This window comes from Macrobrachium nipponense, chromosome 2, assembly GCF_015104395.2.
Source record: "Macrobrachium nipponense isolate FS-2020 chromosome 2, ASM1510439v2, whole genome shotgun sequence".
Classification (NCBI taxonomy): Eukaryota; Metazoa; Arthropoda; class Malacostraca; order Decapoda; family Palaemonidae; genus Macrobrachium; species Macrobrachium nipponense.
In genome coordinates, this window is record NC_087201.1 from 97,113,030 (window position 1) to 97,140,529 (window position 27,500).

The 27,500-nt window shown below is 41.9% G+C and overlaps 1 protein-coding gene across 5 annotated transcripts in view; it reads left to right on the forward strand.

The window, feature by feature from the left end:
* The window catches only part of LOC135220819 (uncharacterized), a 106,486-nt gene that overhangs the window by 53,643 nt on the left and 25,343 nt on the right, over positions 1-27,500 (forward strand). For 3 of the 5 annotated variants that reach the window (XM_064258358.1, XM_064258359.1, XM_064258354.1), the window contains one exon: positions 13,713-13,878. In XM_064258358.1, coding sequence (XP_064114428.1) covers positions 13,755-13,878 — 124 coding nt within the window. In that variant the 5' untranslated portion in view covers positions 13,713-13,754. Of the gene's footprint in view, positions 1-6,123; positions 6,222-13,712; positions 13,879-27,500 lie in introns of all 5 variants that reach the window. The other 2 variants (XM_064258355.1, XM_064258357.1) reach the window with 2 other exon arrangements.

The following is a 27,500-nucleotide window of genomic DNA, read 5'->3' on the forward strand; positions in this document are numbered from 1 at the left end:
TATTTTTTTATTTATTTAATTATTTATTTGTTTGGACGCTTGTATGTATGTTTGCATGCATGCATGCATATTTGTATGTATGTATAAAGGTATGTACTTATATATCTAGATGCCACGAAAGCTCTGCATACACTACACAATTATATATTTTGGTCATAAGTGGTTTATAATATTGATCCTGGTGAATGTGGGTAGGTAACAATCGTGTTTACATGTCACATGTTTTACCCGAGAATTACCGTAGACATAAATGCTTTTACCGCAGAAACCAGATTACGCCTAGGTTTTCATCTACCAATATGTCTGTAGATTATTATAAAATCGAGAATACAAGCCTTTGGGCATCACAAAGTTCCAATATTTTCACTCCAAATCGACTTCTTTTATTTGGAATATTTTGCTGAAACGAAGCCTTCCCTTCCATACCATCAAACTTTCATCTATGCATAAATCTTGGAAAGATTGAAATTGTTTTCCCTGATTTTTAGCTACGCGCACATTGACGAACACTAGTTTATTTATCTATTTTATTTCATTTTTATCTGGGTCTCTCCTGTGAATTATCAACGAAATGTTTTTTCCCTTGTGAATTGTCAACGAAATGTAGAGCTAGAATTCGATGAAATCTGTCCCTTGCCATCAGCCTTCTCATTCTCCTTTTGTCTAGTTTGCCTCAAGCGTAATCAAGTAATCAACGATGCGACGTTTACTTAGATGCGACATGATCATAATCACACACAGGAAGCGTACCATTTCGTTCACAGTAACCTGGGCAAACTTTCGCATATATTTTGGTACTGCATCTCCAATTGTAATCAACAAGGAATCTTTCTAATGGTTTGTTTCTCTAATAGTCAGCCACATAAAGTCGTTATCGAAAAATTGAAAAACATGATCTACTTCGGAGTACTTCCTTTGAATTTTCATTCGTATTACATCTTGACGTAATGCCCTGCCACTGCCGTCAAATATGAAATCTCGGTGCTGGAACTTACTGGCAACCCACTCCCACATCACCTGAGTCAACTCGCAGTCGCTGTATCCGACTTCTTTCGTTAGGTAGCAGATTTTCGTTATTTTTACTGTCGGTTGAAATTTCATCACTGTCTCTTGCACCAGGCGTATAATTATACATTTAATTGCCTTCTAAATCCCATTCATTTTCATATCTAGAAAATTAACCAAGAAAGTCTACAAAATAATTATCGTCATCGAGAGCTCTTCTCTCGATCTGCCGGCGGTCAAGCTCGAAGATGTCGTACGCTTGACTCCTCCTCCTACGACATATTGATGAAAAATAATGAATTTTAGGGAAATGCACACATTTATATGAATTCACAGTATGACAACTGGCAGATTGTAACCATATCAAAAAAAAAAACAGGCCAATAGTTCAATCATCAGTCTTCCACATGAAAGGAAATTGCCAGTGACCGTATACGATACACTCGTGTTCTGGGATATCTTAGGAAATGTATCGTATACGACCCAGTCGTATTCAAAGGGTTAAGAGACCTAGCGAGGCGTGTCTTAGCATAAAATTCTGCTTGGATCAGTGGGTCTGACAGCTTAGGAAGGCGCTCACTAAACAAAGTGATTGCACAATCTGGCTTCAGCTTGCCTACCGAGAATGTAGCCGGCAAATCCTCCCACAAATCCTCCTTACCTGGGAGTAGCAATGATGTGGGATCTGTCTCCCTAAGCTGGGGCATGGGCTCTTCCCGAGTCACTGCCTGGAGGGTAAGTTCAGCTACCTTTGATGTAAAAGGTAAAGGGTTCTCGTCATCAGTTGTAAGCATTGTGAAAGGGCTTTTAAATGCTGTTACTCTAGTATTTGAGCAGTTCCACTCTTCTAGGCTCTGTATCCATGTTTGCTGAGCCTGATCTCTAGATAGGATAACAGTCTCCTTGGGGACCTTATCCTCTCTAACTAGAGCTGCCTCCGTAAGCCTAACATAACTTATAAATGGAGGCTGTAACCCTTCGGGGAAGAACTCTAAATCCTCGAGTCTACGTGTGCCACAACCTTCTATAGTTAACATCCCGTTGACAAACGGAGCGAAGTTCGCCACCCTCCAAGGATTACCAGGGTGGAACGGAGGGAGCGCGGACCCGTCAGGCATGCTCTGAGCTTGCACCAAGCTACTAGAAGGTGCCGGAACTGCCGACTCCTTTCTGAGACCTGCAATCAGGGAGTCCTGTGCACCTAACCTCTTAAACACCTCTTCAAACCTTGCTGCAACTGAGCTGACTAAGCTACCAAGGCTATTGACCTGATGTAGAATATTCGTATTGAACTGGTCTTGGGCAACTAAAGGAGAATCCTCCTGCCCCTCCTGCGGTACCTTATGAGGTATCCGATCCCTAGACGTTGAAGGAATGGGACTTGTGGGGCAATAGGAAGAATTCCCTTCATGAGACCTTGGATTTGAAGGTTTAGAGAAAGACTTCATTCTGGGTTTAATATGTGTATGAACCTGTGGTGCCTGCCCAGGCCTTGGCTTTATCTCTGATCTGCCTTTAAGCAAGGTTTTTCCTGAAGGTTTTTTCTTTATTTTAGGAATCACAGAGAAGGAATGCGACCTGGTAGGGGTCAACCTTCCTGTGAAACCCATGAAGGAATTGGAAGTAGAGGGAGAGGAAGAATCAGAGTCACTCGAGGAAAGACCCCAGTGACCAACTAAGCTAGCCTCATTAACACTGTTACCTGTACCCATATCTAGTGTAACGGGCAAATCCTCAACCACTTCAAGTGAGACTTCTTCCAAGCCAAGGTCCGGCAATTCTGCCTCTTGCTGTTCCATAACTGAGTCTTGGATTGATTTGATAATCGGTGCCGCTACTTTTGGGTCAACGTATCCGGCAGATTTCCCGGCTGGGAAGATCACAGTCGCCATATCTTGGGACAGAATATACGGCTTAGCCTTCCCTACGTTCCGTCCAAACCCTCCAACCCAGATCTTGAGGGCGGAGAGTGCAGCCTCCTTAATAGATTGCTCAGCCTGTAATGCAAGGAATGTGTCAATACTGTAAGTTCCTTGAACAGTATGCTTATAATAGTTCATTAATCAATGTAATTTAGTTTAAAGAAATTTTTATTGTTCATTTATTTAATTTCATTACATTTTATTTAATTTAATTTTTTTTTTTATCTATTTTATTTATTAATTAAATTATTATTATTTTTTTTTTGTTACAAGTAGTGTAATATAATTACATCACAATATACATAGAACAAGCAGTGCGGTAGCTTACCGAAGAGGTAGCCTGTTGTACCAAGTCGTAGCAGGCATAGCAGTTTTCGTGATGCCAGACCACGGAATCAGTAAGCAACACTGCGCAAGGGGCGTGGCCCCGACAAACGTCATGGCCGCACGGATCTTGCATAGCAGCACTACAGCCGGCAGCCAGACACTGAGTGACCTGTAAGTGCAATAATATATAAGAACAATTGCACAAACTTATTAGGATAATTATAATATAAGTATTATATGCCGGAGCATTCCGGACTGAAAAATATAAAAAATATGTATATATTCATATATTTACGTCCCGGGGACTGTGTAAGAAATAAAACCACCCGGAGCTGTATGACCTGGGGTGGGGGGTACACGGAATAACCCGGGACGGCCACATGAACTCGAAAGTTCCGTGGCAAAAGAAAATAAAAATAATGATAAAAATAATGAAAACTAAAATAACAAATATAATATCTCCGCCTACGGAAGAGTAACTCCCGTAAACATAACCCTCAACGACTACCGGAGAAGCCGGAATCTAAATCCGCCTTATGCGGAGAGGGAATGTTTTAGGCGGATGGATGTAAGCTCCGGGAGCTGAAAGAAGCAGAGCGCAACAAATCCACGGAAGCCGAGGCTGAATACGCAGTGCGACCATCAACTCGGCTAAGAAGCGACACCCACCAACCTGAGGTCCTGGAGGACCCTGTACACCCCCTCCTCCTGCTGATGGGAACGGCCATCAGCGACAACCAGGGCGAGGAGCACCCACTACTGGGGTGGGGGCCCTACGTGAGGGGGTGGGAGGGAGGGCTGATGGGGAGACGATCACGTGACCAGCGTATCCTCGTGAATAAAGGATCACGAGGAAAACGCAGGCATAGCCTATATAGGCTAGCCGACCGAACATCCAACATATATATAGACAAAATAAATGAATTACTTAAAGCTAAAAGAAAATCATGCTTTAACACGGGGGGCGATAATGAAAAATAAAATGTCGTAAAATATAAAACGAATGAAGGCCACTCGATAACGGTGGGCGCAAAATGGAAAAAACTACTTGCCTACTGACAAAACGAAAAGAAACGGCAAGCTGACGAAAAGAAAAAAGGGGAAATTTCTTGAATGAAATATACCAAACTAAAAAATAAATAAAAAGGGGGGGGGGACGGTGGAAATACAGCGAAGCACGTAACAAAGGAAACGTGTGCGAACGCAGACCCCCGTGAAAAACATGGAATTAATGAAAATAACAAAACATAAATGAAAACAAGATCGACAAAAATACTGCCACCCAAGACATAAATAAAAATATACTGAAATATCACAAGTACGAGTATATATATATATAATGAAATATCACAAGTTACGAGTAGGAAGGAAACCTACTCGAAACTGGTACAAAACAAGGGAACGACGAAATGGCGACTCGCCGCCGCTCGCTACGGAAAAGAGACGCCTAACAAAACCCTAAATAAAGGCAAAACGAAAGGCAAAATCATTCCCTAAATATTAAAAAAGGGCGAACCAGTACTTAACTTGGGTGAAGTGGCAGATTGACGATCCATAACGATAAAGAATAACGAAATCAATGAAAAGGAACAGATAGCTTAAATCAAGTGTTCAAACGCTGGGAGGCTATCGATAAGAATGACGTCACAGACTCCTTCAACAGGGTAGCTAGGTGTGACCTATGGGTCGGCTCCCCGTATTTAGGGTCTTTTGATGAGGAAAAGGCTAATTGGAGGGGTTGCTGTGGTAGTGTTTAACACTCGCCCCAGTTTTATACCGACACCTTTTATTTAGGTGAGCGAGTCAGAGACTTCTGACATGTCCAATTTAGCAGTTCTCTGGTATTATAGCAATATTTTACTAAAAATAGTGCTAAAGAGGACACATTTCACGGAGCGACACGGCTGAGCCCAGAAATTTCATTTTTGTAAGGAGTTCAGGGCGACAAGTATCAGGGAGAGGAACATCCTCAGCTCATTGCTCAGGCTCGGGGCCGTATCTCATTCATATCTCAGACTGAAAAAGTTACAGAAGTGTGACTCCCCTACTCACAACGTAACTGGGAACATGGCATTGCCAGGTGGGTTTCAACTACGTATTGGTCACCCAAGGGAGATGACCTCTGACGTAGGTGATGTTGAATATTTTTGTAGGAACAAATAAGTTTATAACACTGACTGCATGGTGTCCCTGATGCCAGGCACCATTCATAATAGCTGATGCCAGAATATTTTTCCCCAAATTTTATCTATGTAACACTGGTGCAAGCACATTTTAGAATCAACTAGTGACTACTTTGGTTCCCAGGTCTGTGCAATTTTATTCACTTTTGCCATTTAGTGCAATTTAATACTTATTCACAGTCAATCTGAGACAGATACAATGAAAAGAGTAGCACTGATAGAAGTGTTAATGATCAAGAAGTTGTTGTCTTTTATTTGAGGGTGGTGTCCTAGCATAACATTTGGCGATACAGTATTACTAAGTCAGGAGCAATTAATGGAAGATTATGGTGTTACTGAATTAGGGCTACTATCTCCATACCTCTGTGCTTAACATATTTTATTAAAAGGAAATCTAATGTTCCTGTGAGTTAGAGAAAGATTTTGAATCTGTTGAGGATACTATTATAGGGTAGCATATTATCTCCCAGATTGGGATGGTCAGATGTAGTTTTCTAAGAAAGAGAAAGGTGACTTTTCTGTTTACTGGGCAACTTTTAGAAATTAATCACTGCACAAGTGTAGGTAGCAAAACAGTACAACTTCCACAATCAGTATTACACTACATACTTAAATTATGTATTATAGGTAATGTGAGACATGTACTGTGTGGAGATTTTCACTAAGTAACATCTTTTAATTTTCAGCAGAATGACTGCTTAAGGGATTTTGACGAAGGAAAAATCTATTTCTGGGGGAAGACCTGTGTCGCCCGGTGAAAAGTTCCTGTAGCTCACTTTTCTAAGTATAAATAGATTCTAAAAAGTTATTTTTATTCATGAAACTTACCTGTCAGATATATATATAGCTGTATTCTCCGAAGTCCGACAGAATTTCAAAACTTACGACACACGCAGTGGTCGTCCAGGTGGTTAGTACCCATTCCCGCCGCTGGGAGGCAGGTATCAGGAACCATTCCCATTTTCTATTCAGATTTTCTCTGTTGCCAGTACTGTTAACACCTGTTTTCAGTACCTCTGTCTTAGGATTTTGAAACTTCATTGCCGCTTAAGTATCCTAATTGTCTTTTGGTTTATTGACTTGGATTGTGGCTAGGCATACGCTATCATAAATTGATTTGAATTTGATTATTCTTTGCATAAGATGTCTGAATCTAGGTCGGCTAGTTTCAGAGTTTGTTGTCTGCAAGGGGTAAGGTGAGGCTACCGAAACCTTCGGTAGATCCTCACTGGGTATGCATGAGATGTAGTACTTGCTTCGGCAGTACATATACTAAAATTGGAAGAGAAGATTAACGTGAAGCGTTCCACATTTTTCTTAATTTATTAATATATTAAATTTATATTAAGTATATATATAGAAATGAGTATTAATATACTTTTATGTTTCTTTATTGAAAGATCAATATAAGAGTGATGTTTGCCTGATTCCGAAGGGAAGACGTATGATTCGTATGTACGCAAATTAGAACGTGATAGAATCAGGAGGTCTTCCTCCAAAACTGCATCAGTAAACAGAAGTCAGGGTAATGAACCTACTAACCTCCTGTAGACTTTATTTTGCCTAACTCTGTGGTATGGCCTACGGGCCTTGAGGTCGTGTCTGCGAGAGGTAATGCCCTTTCTGTTATTGTGGATTCCATCTATCTTGGAATCTAAAGTGCTCTCTCTCCAATCAGTGTTGTGAGTGTAGTGAGGTTGTTAGTGCCCCTAGTGTTGTGGAGGGGGCGTCAGATCGGCCCTATAATGCCTCTAGGCCTGGACCTCTGCCGGACTCCCAGGAATCGGAATGGGCAAGTCGAAAGCCGAAAGGAGGGTTACGGGGACTCCCCACCGATCTGGCGTTCCTTCGGCAGGACCTGAAGACGCTTCCCAGGCTACCAAAGATCGTGCACGTGCACGAATCCTAAAGGATTGCTTCTCGTCCTCCGAGGCGTCCTCCCCGTGCAGGGGTTGGAGCTCTTGGAAGGACACTCGCCCTCTAAACAGAAGCTTATAGAAGAGGACGCTTCATGTCCTCTCTCTCTCGTCATGCGTTGCAATCGTCGCCTGAACATTTTGATGACTTTCCACCACAGAAGAGAACAAAGACGAAAGATGTCGCACAGGCGGCCGTCGTCTTTGGTCTCAGAGAGGAGGACGCTTCACGTCCTTTCTCTTCTGCTGCTTTGCGGTCGTCTCCGGAGAGTTTTGCTGCCTTTCCTCCTCAGAAGAAGACCAGGACGTCATCCGATGATGACGCTTTTGAGCGCCCCAGTCGCTCCAGGAATAGAACTGTTGCGGTCCCTGTGAGAAGGAAGAAGGCGTCCCCTCGCCCCTCGTCTTCTCACAGGATCAGCCCTTCCTCTGAGAAGGAGTCTTCTCCGACAAAGAAGATCATCCTTTCAATGCAGCAACAACTTGCTTCGTTGCTTGCCGAGAGAGAGGCAGAGCCGCGTCGTCGGAGGAAGGATGATAGACTGCCTATCAAGAGGTTCAGACAGTCCCCCTCGCCTTCTCTTCGCTCGTCTCTTTCTCCTGTTTCGTCGTCCTCTGGATTTCGTGCGGCTCCTCAGAGGTTGTCTAGAGGGCGCGAGGAACGTCTCCCCAAACGTTCTTCTGTCGAGAGAAAGGAACATCGGTTCACTTGTAGCAAGGATTGTTTTCCTGCTCCCCAAGACGCTCCCCTCTCCTCTCTTCGTGACGCTCCGTATGAGGAACGTGACGTTCGCTCTGCTGCTAAGCAGGATGTTGTTCAAGGTGCTAAGCTTGACGTCGTGCAAGCTGCTTCGCTTAGTCAAGCAGCTCGCCAAGACGCCCCTCGCTCGTCCCTGAGGGACGCTCCGTCTGCTACCAAGCATGATGCTATTTCGGCAGCGAAGCTGGACGCTTCTTAGGCTGCTAAGCTGGACGCTTTGCATTTGGCTTCGTCACGAGCTGCTCGTCAGGACGCCCAGCATGACGCTTATCTGGACACTCGTCAGGACGCCCATCGTGACACTTTTCTGGACGCTCGTCAGGACACCCAGCGTGACGCTTTTCTGGACGCTCGTCAGGACGCCCAGCGTGACGCTTTTCTGGACGCTCGTCAGGATGCCCAGCGTGCCGCTTTTCTGGACGCTCGTCAGGACGCCCAGCATGACGCTTCTCAAGACACTTGCCGACTACAGGACGTTCGTCGTGACTCCCATCTAGACGCTCTTCATGAAGCTTTCGCTTCTGCGCCTGAACCTGCTGAGGCTGTTTTGGAAGACGCACAACCTTGTACTCTGAACTCGTCTTCTCAGCAACGCTCCTTATTGAAACTTGGCCCTAAAGGCCTTATACCTCTCCCTTTGTTGGTCTCGTCTGCCGCTCCTGCAGAAGAGGGAGAAGTGAGCAGCTCGTCGGAGGAAGCAAACGAAGAACAACCTTCAATGTCAGCGTCTTCTGACTACCAAGTCTTGGCCCACTTACTCTGTGCTTCGTTTGGAGATAAATTCCAACCCTCGGCCCCTGGCTCTCCTCCTTCTCAGTTATCCTCTTCGAAATCCAGCAAGACTCCAGGATTCGTAAAAATGAGGACTTCTCTTTCGACCAAGAGAGCGTTTAAGAAGGTCCATGACTGGATGGAGTCGAAGAAAGCACAAGGCAAGACCTCTTTTGCCTTGCCTCCGTCAAGACTTAACGGCAAGGCAGGTATTTGGTATGAGAAAGGGGAGGACGTCGGACTGAGAGCTCCCTCCTCTGCCCAAGGTGACTTTGCCAGCCTGGTTGACGCACCGAGGAGGTCTCTCCTGTCCTCTGCTAAGGTTTCCTAGACACTTTCAGATCTACATCACCATCTGAAAAGGCTGTTCAGGACGAAGGAGACTTTTAACTCCTAGTTTGGTGTTTCGGAGCCCTAGACCTGCAGTCTCAGAGCCCTGACTCTCTTTCTCTCGAAAAACCATCCAACCTGCATGAATAAGGTAGTCAGGTTGGTTCTGATGAGCTGGCGTCTAGAAGGAGACTAGTAAACTTAAAGCAGTTTTCGGGGTAAAAAAACGCCTCTTCTGCGTTCAGGATTGCGCTGCGGAAGAGGAACCTTCGGGTCCTACCTGCCGTAAGCCAAGTCTTCAAGCAGGAATAAGGCTCCTTCCTCGATTTCTACGGGAATCGGGAAGTCTATATGCTCAAATTACTCGATTACTTTCGGTCATATGAGTGGGTTCCCCCCATTGACAAGATACTGAACGTTTTGTCAGGGAAGGGGGTAAGCCTCCATTGACGAAATATAAAACTCTTTATCATGTAAATGGGTTAGTTCACATTGACAAAGATTCCAATAACATATCACGTAATCAGGTAAGCTCTCATTGACAAGATTCAGAAGAACCCTCATTCATAGGTCACTACCTCGCTGAGGCTCTTAGGGGAAACAGACTTGTAGACTACGTCCATGAAGTCTTCTGTCCAATAACATAAGAAGCCGAGCTGTCCTCTTCGGTTCTCAGTTCTAACTTGAGGCTCTCCTTCGACTAATGCTAATTCCTTCTCTTGGCTAAGAGAACGAAGACAGTCGATCTCCATTCCCTCTCTTCCTCATCGAGGAAAGAATGTAGTAGGGAGGTAGCTGTCCAAGTGACTACAATACTCTACGTATTTTACCTTCGCGTCATATTACTATTAAGCGATTGTATGGTTCAAGTTATATACACATACCGTGGTTATCCCTACGGATGGCAACCGAGAGGACTATTATTCTAATTGCATTTAATCGGTAATCCCTGCAACCTTCCGGGAGTTTCCGGTTTCCCTTTTTAGATATTTAAGGTATTGTTACGACAACACCAACTCAGCTTCTGTATTTAGCGAAATCTGTTTAGTTTAAATATACCTGCTTGAGAGTTTCTTTCTGCTCGATGATGATAAACCTATTCCATCGTAGAATGGAATAGCTCGCAACTCAGGTGGAATAGTGTGAGACGGCGAACGTAGGCTGCTGTCGCTGTTGAGCAGCTCAGTTCCAGCTGGTTCTCTGTCATGTGCGGTCGGTTACGTCTCTCTCTCCTGCAGGATTGACTGACTAACCGTATCTCTGCCCTACAATCACGGACTTTAGCCTCAGGTTGAGGGGAATTCTCGCATGCATGAATAAACATCGCCTTCGCTTTGCAAGAATTTTTTCAACAGAGATATTTCTTAGACCTTTTTGGTTCTGTTTACCGCACTGTAACAGAATTCCGTACGAGTCTACCGCGGCATAGCTCTAGAATAATGCACACCTGCTTAGGCAAAGCGCAGCCTTATTGGGGAAGGAAACATGCTCGGTGAGGGAAGGGATGATTCTGCTGGGGACCATTTCCTCGTTGGAGAAGTTTGTTTCCCTGAAGAGACTGCAATTCAGACCTCTCCAGTTTTTCCTGCCGGAAAACTGAAATATCATCGAAGATCTGGAAGTGATTCTGAACATCTCTCAGTCGGTCAACAGTCACCTAAGGTGATAGAGAGTAGGTGCCAGGCATCTGGAGAGGGGAACAGATGTCCTGGCACAAAATCTAAAAGAATTGGAAGCAATTAGGTTGGCTCTCCAGTTCTTCAAAGAACGAGTTTTGGCCGAGTGGTCCAGATCAACTCGGATAATTCCACAGCTCTAGCATATCCCAAGAAGTATCGAGAAACACTCTCTTGGTCCCTGTTCGAGTTAATGAGAGAGAGCCTGTTATGAGCACAGACACGGAACGTAACGATCCTCAAGAGGTTCGTTGCAGGATTGCAGAACGTCCGTGGGGATTAGGGGCGTCCTTTGATAGATCTCTTCGCAATGTTGAAGATGAAGAGGCTTCCTCTAGACTGCTCCCTTGTTCTCGATCCGGGAGCGGTAGCAATAGACACCATCCTATGGAATTGAAAGGGGATGGATGTTTAGTCTCTTTTCCCCTATTCAAACTCTTAGGAGAAGTAATGAGATAATTTGCGGTGTCAGAGGAAGCGAGGATGACGCGGATTGCCCCATGTTGGCCTTCGAGAGACTGGTTCACAGAGGTCGTGTCCTTCCTAGCGCACTTTCCAGGACCCTTCCCGAGAGAGTTGGTCTACTCTTAACAGCCTCACTTCGAGAGGTACAACAAAACCTCTACGCTCTGAGTCTGACTACGTTCAGACTATCGAGAAGTTGACCAGAGCGAGAGGCTTTTCAAGACTAGTGGCAAGTGCGATTGCCAAGGCAAAGAAGAGCTTTCTATCTTGCAGTGTACCAGTAGGAGTGGGCCGTTTTCTGAAGATGGTGCAGGAAGAATGGCTTTTCCTCCACCTCGACCTCTGTGAATTAGATTGCCGTCTTCCCTTTCCGTCTGAGGAATGTGGATAAGCTGGCAGTTCTAACTATTAAAGAATATAGAAGTATGTTATCGACGGCCTTTAGACTCAGAGATTTGGATCTGTCAAACAACAAAGCCCTTCATGATCTTTGAGGTCTGTTGAAATCTTGAAACTGTCTAAATCGAAGCTTCCGGCATGGAACTTAGACGTAGGCTGGAAGTTCCTGATGTCGAAGCCTTTCAAACCTCTCTTTCTGCAAACTTAAAGTACATGACCAGAAAGGCTAATTTTTCTAACCACTCTAGCTACGACAAAGAGGGTTAGTGGGGTTTAGGCCATCAGCGGACATATTGGCTTTAGAGGACATAAGGCGGGGTGTTCTCTAAGCCCTTCGTTCTTGGCTAAGAATGAAAACCCGTCTAACCCTTGGCCCAGGAGCTAGGAGACCAAGGGGATGTCACAATTTATTGGGAAAGAGCCAGAGAGAGTCCTGTGCCCTGTCAGGGCTCTCAAGTTTTATCTAGGTAAAACTAAAAAGAAAGTCGAGATCCTTCGGACAATCTGCGGTGTTCCGTAAAAAGACCAGACTTGCCCATGTCAAAGAACGCCCTGGCGTCCTTTTAAGGAGCTCTTTCAAAGAGGCTCATTCATCATGTTTGGACAAGGTTTTAAAACCTTTTAAAGTGAATGCTCACGAGGTGAGGGTGCGGCCTCGGAGGCATTTCAGAAGAGCATGGCACTCAGTAACATCCTGAGTGCCACGTTTTAGCGAAGCAACTCTGTGTTCACTTCACACTACTTGCGGGATGTGAAGACGACATATGAGATCTGCTGATCTGCTGCTCTCTAGGGCCATACGTGTCCGCTGACACAATCTTGGGGGCAAGAAGTACCACTCATCCTATCCTGTAGAAAATGGTTAGGAAGAGCTGTAAATTATAGTTATTGGGTCGGCCCGGCCGCCAGTGGCGGACTTCTCAATTCTTAGCTTTAGTTAAACATCCTTAACTTTGGCTAGGTTGGTCAGTTGGTGATATATATTACTTCTTAGCCCTCATAGTATGGTCAATATGGTCTAGTCACATTGTGGTCACGCTCCCGTTGACAGATCATCTATAACTCACCAGCTATACAGGTCACTACCTTGCTGGAGACTAGTAAAGCAAAAGCCGACTTGGGTGACAGTAATCACGAAGTCAGCTATGCTAACAGGTATGGAACCAAGATATCAATCATCTGCATGCAATTTGCTTCCTAAATCATTCTATTCTGTCCCTTCCTACCTCCAAAGGTGGGATTCAGCTATATATATATATCTGACAGGTAAGTCTCATGAACAAAATGATATTGTTATGATACAATAAAGTTTGTTCATACTTACCTGGCAGATATATATAATCAAGTATATAATCAAGTACCCACCCACCTCCCCTCAGGGGACAGTGGCACTAGAAAATCTGAATAGAAAATGGGAATGGTCCCTGATACCTGCCTTCCAGCGGCGGGAATGGGTACTAACCACCTGGCCGACCACTGCGTGTGTCGTAAGTTTTGAAATTCTGTCGGACTTCGAAGAATACAGCTATATATATATCTGCCAGGTAAGTATGAACAAACTTTGTATCATAACAATATCATATTTCACACAACATTTATTTTTGGTTTGTTCTGAATTACACTTCAGGTATAAATCAATTTTTGTTTCCTATGAACTTGATATATTGTATTGAATTACACAATACAAAGTAATGTACTGCTTGACTTTTACAATAACAAGTATGAACAAAAATTATCTATGGAGAGAGTAGGAAAACTACGTCAAATTCTAATGTTCCTGGTTGTCAGTATTTTCTATAGGAAAGTAACAGATTTTCTTGAAAAGCTACATTACGTCTTTGCCAATGATGTTGATTACCACAATGTATACATACTGTAATTTTAGTTGATTCAGCCCCAGATTTTGTTTACAATTAATGATATGTAAATACCAATAAATAATTTGTTATTGGTTTCAGATTATACCAAGTATTTATTGAGTGGCTATAAGAAAGTTCATCATGAAGGCTCCCGCTTCAGGCTGTGAAATCACAAAGGGTTGGGTGGAATTTATGCTATCTGATTATGAAAGCAGAAAGAAACCATCAACATCTGTAGTGGTGAAACATCACAGCATACGCAATGGTTAGTGTAGTGTAGTGTTTTGTTTATTGTAAAGTGGTTCAAGAAAATGTAATTTCATATAAGTACCTTACCAAGTAATTTCATAGCTAAGGTTTCTACTTGTGCAGCAGCCTTTTTTTTTTAAATTCACGTAGTGATTCAATTGTTTTGTATAGGTGATATGCTCGGCCCTCTATCAGAGCACCCGGGAGAAACAACCAGCCGGTTAGTTCAGTTGTGTTTCTGCCACGGTGCATTGTACATTGGCACCATGCAGCTGCTTTTTTCTCGCTTTTCAGTTGTCTTGACTGGACTTTGGTGAAGTAGTATCACTTTATTTTGATTAGTCTTCAAGCCTTGATTAGCTTATTATGTAGTGTTTAGGATCAGGATTTCATATTATGTTTTATTCTTGTTCTTCTAGCCTTTGCTATCTTAACAAAGGTTGTAAGACCAGATTGAATAAATCTTGCTATGATTTACATACAGTTTGCAGTAAGTGTAGAGGACAGGAGTGCAGTAGGGAGAAAACTTGTGGTGAATGTCTTGACTGGGATGAGAGAAAGTGGAAAGTTCTCAGATCTCACGTAGACAAGTTAGACAGTGATGGGAAGAGGAAAGCAGCCTATAGAGTTGAGAGACAGTCATGTAGCATAGAAAGAATCCCAAATCTAGGTTAGAAGTTTGCTTGCTATTCTTTATATGTACTACTATACCCAACTTTTCTCCTAATCCTTGTCCTACTACTTTTCATCCACCTACTCCCATGCCTGGCACCCTTGCTTCCGACCCTTTTGCCATTGCCAGTCTCGAATCTAGGAGTGAAAAGAATAAAGGTCTATTAGTAAGTACAGTGGCTGAGTTGGGTGAATCACTTGTGCGATTGTTGATAAATTGTTCACCAATAAAAAGTGCAGTGCAAGTGGGGGAGGCGGCTATCTGTCCCGTCAGTTCTCCTTGACCAAAGTCCCTGTCATACTCCCCTAAACTTGGGAGAAGGTATACTGAAAGTCCAAGGGAGGCTGTTGGTGTTTGCCCACGGTTAGTCGCTCCCTCAGTCGAGCCTGTTGCACTATCACAGGTGTCAACAGACAGACAGACGGACAGACATTGAAAGGCATCTATTTGGGAGTGCAACAATATATTGTACCGATTCTTCAAAATTATCGTAAAAACATAATGTATTCATGTGAAAAATTATTGTATATTTTACCTCTACACTATGCTCTACATTAATATGATGGTGGCATATAATAAATGGTAAAATCTTTATCAACAAAACATTGAATCTTGATGAAAATGTTTTATAATCAATAGTCCCAGAAAAGCTCAAATCCCAGAATTATCTCATAAAATGCATGACGGTTGGAGAAGGTATCGTACGTCATACCAGAGGCTGTTTAATCATACATGTACAATAATTATTGTACGAATGGCAGACCTGCGGTAGCATCACTTCCGATGGTTCCGACACAGACAGCAGGCACAGGAAACAATTCCTGGATTCTTCTAGGTCACTTTAGACCCTTCAGATGATGTGGGTTGGCATTCAGATCCAAGTCCAGTCAGGTGATATAAGAAGGCCAGCATTAGCCCACAGCCTTCTTATAGTTACGCTGTAGCTATATGGGACACAGCACCTGCTCCTGAGTGCCCAGCACAGTGTTACTAGATCTCATTGGCCATTTAATGCTAAATACTGTATGAAATTACGTATGCTAAATCTATCACGGCACACCTGCTTCTGAGCACCAAACGCCCACTCCCAGATGTGTTTCTCCACTTCAGTTGTTACCTTTAGAAAAAGATGGACCATCATTGGCTCCTATTAAGTGACAATTAGTTAAAATAATGAGCTTGTTTAAGAAAGCTCCCTCTGCTTCCAAGACTTCTTCCAGTGCAGCTCTACTTTAGTTCTTTTGGCGAACTTCCCTCCTTTTTTGCCGCAGCTGCCCCGGTCTCAATTGCCTCAACTTTTTTAATGAGGATTCATTTGGTCGACAAGACTAAACTCCTCAAGATGGTTCTTCCTTTGTCCTCCAGAAGTTTCTCAAGGGGAAGCTCATTAGGGAGTCGCTGCCTCCTCCCAAGGGGACCTATCTGTTCTCATAGACTTTGCTCGACACTGCTTCAAGAAGAGTCTATTAATTGACAATTAGTTAAAATAATGAGCTTGTTGAAGAAAGATCCCGCTGCTTCCAAGACTTCTTCCAGTGTAGCTCTTCTTCAGTTTAATTGGCAAACGTCCCTCCTTTTTCACTCCAGCTGCCCCGGTCTTGCTTGCCTCAACTTTTTTAATGAGGTGTCATCTGGACAACAGGACTAGACTCCTCAAGATGATCGTTTTTTTCATCCTCCAGAAGTTTCTCAAGGAGATGGGAGTTTTGCTTTTAGCTAAAGAGGAGCAAGGGAAAGCTTTTGCCATTCCTCCCTCTCACTTAGTTCAAAGATGTTTATCCTTCGTCACTGGGCAAGCTCCTTCTTTGGGAGTTACTGCCTCCTCCCAAGGGGACTTCTCTGTTCTCATAGACATTTTTACACTATGTGCTCTCGTTGGTGGAGCTAGACCATCTTGTTAAGAATATCTTCAAGGTTTTTTTTAAGTTTTTACTAACTTGAATGGATCCGGGCTAAGAAGATTGTCTACTTCCAAGCATAAACAGGATACATCGCCTCGGACTGGCTTGGAGTCTTGTCCTGTAAGACAAGGCCATTAGGTATGGCTCGATAGAGCTTTCCTCTCTTTTCACTTTGGGGGTACTTAAAAAGAGAGAGTTCTGATGCTTCTTTATTACTAAGGGAGTCATTCAGACACAGGGATTATATGAGAAAAGAGAGCTTTGATTTCCCTTTACTACTAAGAGAGTTACTAAGATGCATAAATTGGCTCTGTTATTTTCTCCCCTGGACCAACATCACTGTTCCTTCAGGCACTGTTAAGGAATTGCGTCTGACCATCAGAAGTTGACATAGGATCTGTTGGCTCATTCCTCCCAGTGTTCCAAAGATTCGCCTGCCTTTGCTCCCAATACGGTCTGTCCCATCCAGCAGCAACCCTTTTTGGAAATAGACTCAGACCTCAATTCAGGACATGTTCCAATGTACAATCACAGCAAGGTCCATTAAGAAGGGCTCAACCAAGACAGTGCCCAAAATTGAAAGTGAAAGTGAAGTCCCTCATGTGCCAGTAGGAGCCAGACTCATAGAGTTTGGGAAAAGTAGCTGATCCGAGGAGCTGAGCCGTGGATCATCAAGGTTCTTATGTAGGGCTACTCTATCCCGTTCCTGAAAAACCCATTACCTATTAGTCACTTCTCCCATCGCACTGACGGCTTACTCAAGAGGCTGAAAGAGTCATTTGGCCTTTTGGGGGAAATTGTTTACTCAAAAGAAAGCCGTAGAGGAAATCAATAACACCAACACAGGGTTTTTATGTCCATCTCTTTGTGGTGCAGAGCCTTGGGTGGTAGACGTCCTACAGTTAGATTTATATTACCTTTCGATCTCGCTTCTCTGATCATCCTCTATTTCACCTTGCTTATGCCCAGGGCTCTCCAAAGCACCTAACTCTCCAAGAAGAAGGGAGGAAGATGATGATGAAGGGAGCAGTAAAGCAATTCAAGCGTCCTTCCCCAGGTTTCTACAGCCGAGTTTTCCTAGTCATCATCTGGAAGACAAAGCTCAGGATGGAGACTCCTCATACAGTCCTAGCAGCTGTCAGAAATGATGACTATAGTTAACCCCCTGTATCTGTGTTTTCACTATTTGCAGACTCGCCTAGTCACGGATTTCTGTCGAACTTATCCATAAAATATTTGCAGAGAATTCGGCAACTTGCGGACTTTTCTGTCTATATTCACTAATTAGTGTATTTTGATGTTGTTTTCATAACTAAATACATTTTTATGATACAAAAATGATTTACTAATTTTCAAATATTAATATGATTGATTAATACTTTACTAAGTTGAATAACATTAATTAAACAATAAAATAATTTCTCCATCTCCTCTCTTCTCTCCCTCCTCTCTCTCCTCTCTCTCCTCTCTCTCTCTCTCTCTCTCTCTCTCCTCTCTCTCTCTCTCTCTCTCTCTCTCTCTCTGAGATGTATGTTTTTTGTATGATAAATAAATGATTTACTAACTTTCAAATAGTATTAGTATTAATGTAAACAAAAAAGTATTAATTCTTTAAAGAAAATACTATAGTGAATTAGTAAGATTTTAGTCTATAAATTAATGAATTATGTAAAATTTTAAAGAAATACTTATCATCCCTCATCTTTTGTTGAGAGACTAGGAGAGAGTGGGAGAGGGTGAACCTGTTGGAAATGTCAAGAAACCTGACAGCGAGGGTTGGATGGACTCACTGTTGCTAACTTAGTGGGTCAGTGTTGTTGACTTGGTGGTCAAAAGATGTACATACTGAAAAATATTCTCTCTCTCTCTCTCTCTCTCTCTCTCTCTCTCTCTCTCTCTCTCTCTCTCTCTCTCTCTCTCTCTCTCTCTCTGGAAAAGATATGTACTGCTAATTTGAGTCTCTTTAACCAGTTGGTATGAACACATAGCCACACTGTTTGTGTGTGTTCTTAGTGTTTTAAAAATGAATAGTAAAGGTAATACATCTTTGGAAGAAAAAACAATCATAAATTCTTGTTGTTGTCAGTCATTAGTAAAGAGAAATAGATTAACATTCCTGAGTGATTAAAGAGAAAAATATCTCTCTCGCTCTTTCCCAGTACAAGATGTCATAGTAGTAACTCTCCCTCTCTCTGTTTTGGCTGGAAGGATTAGATGTATATATGTATACATCTTTAAGGGTAATAATGTTTAAGATGAGACTGAAATTATACTAATAAAATAATTTCAAAGATTAGTACAGTAATAAGATAATGATGGAAGGTATATTTGATGTAGGATATTATCTAAGGTATAAATTTGGTATTTGAACTTTCAAGATAGGTAGTTATAAGCATTTTTGGAGGGGGTATTAACCCTTAAATAGCGAGCCAGTATTTCCGAAAGTGTCTCCCGTATGCCGGCGGCGTTCACGAGTGAGCGCCAAAGCGGGGAAAAGTTTTTTTTTCAAAAAATCACAGCACGCTTAATTTTCAAGATGAAGAGTTCATTTTTGGCTCCTTTTTTTGTCATTGCCTGAAGTTTAGTATGCAACCATTAGAAATGAAAAAAATATCATTATCATATATAAATATTGGAATATATGACAGCGCAAAAAAAATTTCATATATAATTGTATGCAAATCGCGCTGTGAGCAAAACGGGTAAAGCTAATGAGTTAATTATTTTTTTGTTGCATTGTACACTAAATTAAGAATATTTTGGTATATAACAAATTGTAAAACGATCAAAGCAACACACAGAAAATATTATCACAATATGATGCATGAATTCGTAACGCGCGGACATAAAAAAAAGCTGTGTTCAAAAATTCACCATAAATCGAAATATTGTTGTAGAGACTTCCCATTGTTGCAAAGTGAAGGTAATTGATTGAATATTACTAGACTGTAAGTGTTGTAGCTTAAATTGCAGTTGTCGACCATTTTGGTCGAGTTAAAGTTGACCGAAGGTCAAATTTTTTCTGTATCGTTATTTATACAAAAAATATTTCAAAACTGATAAAAGCTACAACCATGGGTTGTTTGTTGTTGTATTCTACATAAAATTACGCACATTTTCATATATAAAACTTTATGTAACGGCTAATTTAAAATGGTGCAAACATTATGACAATCGGACAAAAAAATTTATGTTTTTCGGAAGAGTTACCGCGCGGACGTAAGGAAAAAGTTGTTTTCATAAATTCACCATAAACCTAATATTGTGCTAGAGACTTCCAATTTGTTGCAAAATAAAGTTAAATAATTGAATATTACGAGAATGTAATAGTTTTAGCTTACAATTGCATTTTTTTACCATCTCTGCCGAGTCAAAGTTGACTGAAGGTTGAAATTTTGTCACTTATCATTATTTATATGAAAATATTTCAAAACTGATAAAAGCTACAACCATGGGTTGTTTTTAGTTGTATTCTACATGAAATTGCGCACATTTTCATAAAAAAACTTTATGTAACGGCTAATTTAATATGGTCGAAACATGACGACAATCGGACGAACAAAATTCTGGTTTTTTTCTGAAGAGTTACCGAGGGGATGTAAGGAAAATTTTTTTTTTTTTTTCATAAATTCACTATAAATCAAAATATTGTGCTAGAGACTTCTAATTTCATGCAAAATAAAGGTAAATGATTGAATATTACTGGAATGTAAGAGTTTTAGCTTACAATTGCGTTTTTCGACCATTTCGGTCGAGTCAAAGTTGACTGAAGGTTGAAATTTTGGCACTTATTGTTATTTATATGAAAATATTTCAAAACTGATGAAAGCTACAACCATGGGTTGTTTATTGTTGTATTCTACATGAAATTGCACATATTTTCATATATAAAATTTTATTTAACGGCTAATATAAAACTCTGCAAACATTACAACAATCAGATGAAAAAATTTGATTTTTTTGGCTGTTACCGCTGGGACGTAAGAAAAAGGTTTTATTTTCTAAAATTCACCATAAATCGAAATATTGTGCTAGAGACTTACGTATACCATTTCGGTCGAGTCAAAGTTGACAGAAGGTTGAAATTTTGGCACTTATCGTTATTTATATGAAAATATTTCAAAACTGATAAAAGCTACAACTATGGGTTGCTTTTTGTTGTATTCTACATGAAATTGCGCACATTGCCATATATAAAACTTTATTTAACGGCTAATATAAAACTGTGCAAACATTACGACAATCAGACGAAAAAATATCTGATTTTTTCGGAAGAGTTACCGTGTGGACATATGGAAAAAGTTTTTTCATAAATTCACCATAAATCTAAATATTGTGCTAGAGACTTCCAATTTGTTGCAAAATAAAGGTAAATGATTGAATATTACTAGAATATAATAGTTTTAGCTTACAATTGCGTTTTTCGACCATTTCGGTAGAGTCAAAGTTGACCGAAGGTTGAAATTTTGGCACTTATTGTTATTAATATGAAAATATTTCAAAACTGATAAAAGCTACAACCATGAATTGTTTTTTGTTGTATTCTACATGAAATTGCGCACATTTATGTATATAAAACTCTATGTAACGGTTAATGTAAAATGGTGCAAAAATTATGTCAAAGTGACAAAATAATTCCTGAGATGTGTCGCTGATGCTTTTAGTGCGAGAGGAAAGAAATTCACGCTTGCGCGCCTGCGTAACGATTGTAAACAAAACAACAGCTTGATCCGTGAACTCCCAGCATCCCCCAAGGTGCGTGATTTAAAAGTTTTCACCTAGTAGGCCTATAACTATTTTTCCGCGAATTAAAAAAAAAAAAATTTTTTCTCAACATTTCGTACGTCTGTTCAGCACCCAACAGACAATTTTCGTAGACGTTTCATACGTCCAATCGGTGTTAAAGGGTTAAGTATCTTAACTATTTATGGGGCAGTCTGTACGCATCCCCCTCGAATACGGGGGGTCAGCTGTACATGCTTACTATAGATTTGAAGGACACTTACTTCCAGATCCCTTTCCATCCCTCCTACCAGGAGTTTCTTCGCTTCAGACTTAGAAAACTTTGAACTGGTGTTCCAGTTCAAAGTCCTTTGCTTTGGACCGAAAGCAGCTCCCCAGGTGTTCACAAGTTTTCACCCTAGTGTCAACATGGGTTCATGCTCAGGGGATTCGCCTCCTAAGATATCTTGATGATTGACTGGTTTTAGCAAATTTTCGGAGAAAGATAATTCGAGACAGGGACCATCTTCTCCAGTTTTTTTGTGGCTTAGGCATCATGATAAATTTGGAAGAGTCCAATCTTCAGCCCTGTCAAAGAATTTTTTTACCTGGGAGTGATCATAGATACAGCCTTCTTGTCAAGAGTCTTCTCATCAGATCTAAGGATTGAGAAGTTCAGGACAGTGGCTCGCCCCTTCCTGTCCAAATGGAAACAATCAGCTCGGCAATGGCAAGTAATCTTAGGTATTTTGACATCACTGAAGAAGCTGGTTCCTCATGGCTGTCCACATCTTCGATCCCTACAGTGGAAGCTGAAAGAATTTGGTCTCCAGCTGGGAACTTTTCTCGGCTGCAGAGAGGTCCCTCTGTCGACAGAAGTAAGAAGCGACCTCCTGTGGTAGTTGAACACTGAAGACTTGACAGTGGGTAACTTCACATCAGTGTGCTAGAGTTGAAAGTAACCTTCCTAGCACTTCAGGAGCTTCAAGAAAGGATGATGTACTCCATTGTCCTGGTGGCGGACAACACTAGTACAGTGATAGCTTATGTGAACAAAGGAGGGGTGGGGGTGCGCTAGGGTTGTGCCAACTTCACTTGATAACAATCCAGTTACATCAGTGGACCATTGACAGCTCAGTAGACCTCATAGCCAGGTACATTCCAGGCAAGAGGAGTGTAGTGGCCGACAAGCTAAGTTGTTGGGGATAGGTCCTATGGATGGAGTGGTCTCTGCATCAGGAGATAGCGGACAGGCTTTTTCATCTATGGGGGAGACTAGCAATAGACCTCTTTACGACAAGGATAAACAGAAAGCTAGAGGTGTATTGTTCAGTACTTCCAGATTTCTTCGCCATGGCAGAGGATGCCTTCAACATCCCTGGGACAATCTGGACATCTACACTTTTCCCCCTGTTTTGCCTGATCTTTCATATCCTGAACAGAGGAAGGATTTCTCAGAATCTCAGGATGACCATAGTAGCTCCTTTGTGGTCTTAAGCAGAATGATTTTCGGATCTACTCTCTCTGTTCTCAGCGGTTCCGAGAGAAATCCCCCTATGGCACAGTCTCTGTCAACCTCATGTAGCGAGATATCATCAGTCGGTAGGATCCTTATCTCTTCATGACTGGTGACTATCTATCTCCTGCGAGCAAGAGGCTCTTCTCACAGAGCAACAACAGTAGCCTTGAAATTTTTCCCAGAATTCATTGCTAAAACTCAGAACCCCTCAGTTCATGATGACAGGTTGCCTCCTTGTCCATCCTTAAAAAGGACTCGACACCTCAGACCGTGGTGCCAGACTTTTTGTTAGTACTGGCCAGAACAAGAAAGAATTGTCTAAAAATAGCATTTCTTTTTGGCTATGTGAAGTGATTGAGCATGCCTACTTGTCCTCATCAGTTTCTACTGCCAGTACTGTGCATGCAAGAGCACATGACATTAGAGGACTAAGCTTCTCCTTGGCATTTAAGAACTAATCTGTTCATAGGATTTTGAATGCTGGTTCTTGGTTTCGCCAAACCACTTTCACTTCTGTCTTCCCTTGGGACGTTACCCACAGGTCCGTGGACACTTTTTCCTTGGGTCCGGTAGTGGCTGCTCAAGTTGTGTAGCTCAGCCAGTGCCCCTAGTGGGACAGTTTGTATCTTTTTGCCCCCCTTTTTCCATTTCATCTCTACCTACAGGCTGTAAGAAGATTGATCCATCATACGATGTAGTGGGTTGGATTCAGGTAAGTGAAGTAGCCTTACTGTTAGAGTATTTTATATTCTACATGGATATACCTTTCTGTAGCAAACCCTTCCTCTCTTTAGCGAGGGAAGAGAGGAATGGTAACTTACACATCTAGGTGGCTACCTTAGTTTGTTATTTGAACAAATATAGCTCTTTAACTTCCTCCTGTGCAATGAATCTTTGCACTATATTTTAGCTCAATAGTCTGACTGTTGGATACCCATATATCTTAACAGCTCAGAGGCTTAGGTCTCCTTCCTTTGAATTCTCTTATCCACTGTGTACATAGTGACCATTACATCCGCAAGTTCGACACTTGCTCTGGGATTAGAGGAGCGCTCAAATGTAGACTTACTAGCATGCAGATGAACAGGAACAACCATTTGATTACTACTCCTTTCAGGCCCTCAGGCTTGAGAAGAGGATGTATTTCTTTAAGTTTGACCTGATTCAGACTTATAGGCCTTCCCCCTCTCTCTACTCCAAGGAAGTATTGAGCAAATTTCAAGTTCAAGAATTGCTTAGTGATTCCGGTAGAACCCTAGTAGCCTCAGAGCAATGATTTTTTTAACTTTCTAGATTTCTCAGTAGATGTCTCTGTTATTCTTCTGTGTCTCACAGTTAACCATTTGGAGATGCTCAACAATCTCCTCCCAATGAGGGGATTTTCAAAGATATCACAGGTTCTATCCTTAATCAAGTGGAAAACGTCCGTGGCCCTGTGTCAGAAGTAGCAGTTTGTGTATATTGCTGAGGGTGCCATTCTAGAGGAATTTTCTTCACCTGGAACCTTGTAGATATCAAAGTTTCTCTTTTCTTAGATAAGTAAGGAGTTTTTCAATGTCTACTTTCAAGGTCATTGTTCCATACTTTCCCTTTCTTTCTCTTCAATTCTGGTGTCCCATGGTATTGCAACATCAATGAGTGATACTTTCCTCTTGATTTTGTCATTCAACGTCACGTCTGGTCTATTTGCATGTATCACCCAATCTGTTCTGATACCATAGTCCCAGAGGTCTTTGCCTGATCGTTTTCTATCTTGCCTTCAGGTTGTTGCTCGGACCACTTATTACTGCAAGGTAGCTGGTGTTTCTTGCACAGGCTCCAATGATATGTGGTTTATGGTCTCATTTTTTGTATTGCACTTCCTACATATGGGAGAGATGTTCTTTGAACATATCTGGTTCTTAGGGCCTGATCTTGTGCCACTGTTATCATTCCTTCAGTTTCCTTCTTGAGCTCTCGCCTTAGTAGCCATTGCCATGTGTCATCGCTGGCTAGTTCTTTAGTCTGTCTCATGTTTTGTCCGTGCATTGGTTTGTTGTGCCATTCCTCTGTTCTGTTTGTCATTCTCTGTCTGTATATTTCTAAGTCTTCGTCTACTTTTATCAGTCCATCTTCCCATGCACTCTTGAGCCACTCGTCTTCACTGGTTTTCAGATATTGCCCCACTATTATTATTATTATTATTTTTTTTTTTTAATTAATTTATTTTTTTGCTCTATCACAGTCCTCCAATTTGACCGGGTGGTATTTATAGTGTGGGGTTCCGGGTTGCATCCTGCCTCCTTAGGAGTCCATCACTTTTCTTACTATGTGCGCCGTTTCTAGGATCACACTCTTTTGCATGAGTCCTGGAGCTACTTCAGCCTCTAGTTTTTCTAGATTCCTTTTCAGGGATCTTGGGATCGTGCCTAGTGCTCCTATGATTATGGGTACGTTTTCCACTGGCATATCCCATATCCTTCTTATTTCTATTTTCAGATCTTGATACTTATCCATTTTTTCTCTCTCTTTCTCTTCAACTCTGGTGTCCCATGGTATTGCGACATCAATGAGTGAAACTTTCTTCTTGATTTTGTCAATCAACGTCACGTCTGGTCTATTGCACGTATCACCCTATCTGTTCTGATACCATAGTCCCAGAGGATCTTTGCCTGATCGTTCTCTATCACTCCTTCAGGTTGGTGTTCGTACCACTTATTACTGCAAGGTAGCTGGTTTGTTGCACAGGCTCCAGTGGAGGGCTTTTGCCACTGAATCATGCCTCTTTTTGTACTGGTTCTGTGCAAGTGCCGGACATTCGCTTGCTATGTGGTTTATGGTTTCATTTTTCGTATTGCACTTCCTACTTATGGGAGAGATGTTATTTCCGTCTATCGTTCTTTGAACATATCTGGTTCTTAGGGCCTGATCTTGTGCCGCTGTTATCATTCCTTCAGTTTCCTTCTTTAGCTCTCCCCTCTGTAGCCATTGCCACGTGTCATCGCTGGCTAGTTCTTTAGTCTGTCTCATGTATTGTCCGTGCATTGGTTTGTTTTCCCAGTCCTTTGGTCTGTTTGTCATTCTCCTGTCTTTGTATATTTCTGGGTCTTCGTCTATTTTTATTAGTCCTTCTTCCCATGCACTCTTTAGCCACTCGTCTTCACTGGTTTTCAGATATTGCCCCAGTGCTCTGTTCTCGATGTTGACGCAGTCCTCTATGCTTAGTAGTCCTCTCCCTTCTTCCTTTCATGTTATGTATAGTCTGTCCATATTTGCTCTTGGGTGTAGTGCTTTGTGTATTGTCATATGTTTCCTGGTTTTCTGATCTATGCTGCGGAGTTCTGCCTTCGTCCATTCCACTATTCCTGCGCTGTATCTGATTACTGGCACTGCCCATGTGTTTATGGCTTTTATCATATTTCCGGCGTTGAGTTTTGACTTGAGTGTCGCCTTGAGTCTCTGCATATATTCTTTCCTGATCGTGTCCTTCATCTCTTGGTGTTTTATATCCCCTCCTTCCATTATTTCCAGGTATTTGTATCCAGTCTCATCTATGTGTTTGATGTTGCTCCCATCTGGTAGCTTTATCCCTTCAGTTCTTGTTACTTTGCCCTTTTGTATGTTGACTAAGGCGCATTTTTGTATTCCAAACTCCATCCGTGATGTCCCCAGATACAATCCTTACAGTCTGGATTAGGGTATCTATTTCCTTGATGCTCTTACCATACAGCTTGATGTCATCCATGAACATCAGATGGTTAATTCTGTTGCCTCTTTTCTTGAGTTGGTACCCAGCATCCATCTTCTGTAGTACTTTTGTCATGGGAATCATGGCTACTACGAAGAGTAGTGAGGACAGTGAGTCTCCCTGGAAGATCCCTCTCCTGATATTAACCTCTGCTAGTCTTATTCCAGAGCTTGTAAGTATTGTATTCCAGTTGCACATTGTATTTTTGAGGAAGCTGTTGGTGTTTTCCTCTGCCCCATATATTTTCAGGCATTCTATTAGTCATGTGTGTGGTATCGTGTCGAAGGCTTTCTTATAGTCTATCCATGCCATGCTTAGGTTGGTTTTCCTTCTCCTACTGTTCTTCATTACCATTTTGTCTATCAGGAGCTGGTCTTTTGTGCCCCTACACTTCCTTCTGCAGCCTTTCTGTTGGTGGGGGATGGTGTTTGTCTCCTCTAGGTAGTTGTATAGCCTTTCACTGATGATACCTGTTAGTAACTTCCACATTATTGGTAGGCAGGTGATAGGCCTGTAGTTACTGGCTTTAGTTGGTGTCAGACTGTGTCTGTCATGATCTCTGTGAATCTTTGTTTTATTCTCCATGTTTCTTCTTCCTTGACTTCCTGGAGCCATGTTGCATGTTTGTTGTGTGATACTGGATTGCTCCTTATGTTTTCCCAGAGTCTCTTACTTGGTTCGGCTTCAGGAATTTCTTGGTGGTTGTCTTCCCCTCTTAGTTGGCTGTATAGTCTTTTCTGGTTAGTTCCGAATAGTTTGTTCTGTTGGTATCCCTTATTCCTGTTCATGTACCGTTGGATCTTATGTGCTTTGGCCTTAAGCCTCTGTTTTGCATCTTCTATTGTGTTGTTTAGTCCCCTCTCTTGTACTTTGTATTTCTCGTTGAGTTCCTCCCTTGTTTTCTTGCTTCTTAGCCTTTTTTCTGCCATCTCTTTCAGTTTACTCAAGTCAGATCTCATCACCATGATTTGTTTTTCCAGGCACCTTTTCCAAGGAGGTTGCTGTTTTGGTTTCTGTTGGGTTGGTTGTGCTGGTGGTGTTGGTGTTCGTATCCCCATCAGTTCTGCTACTAATCTTGCTCCTGCATATGCCAAGT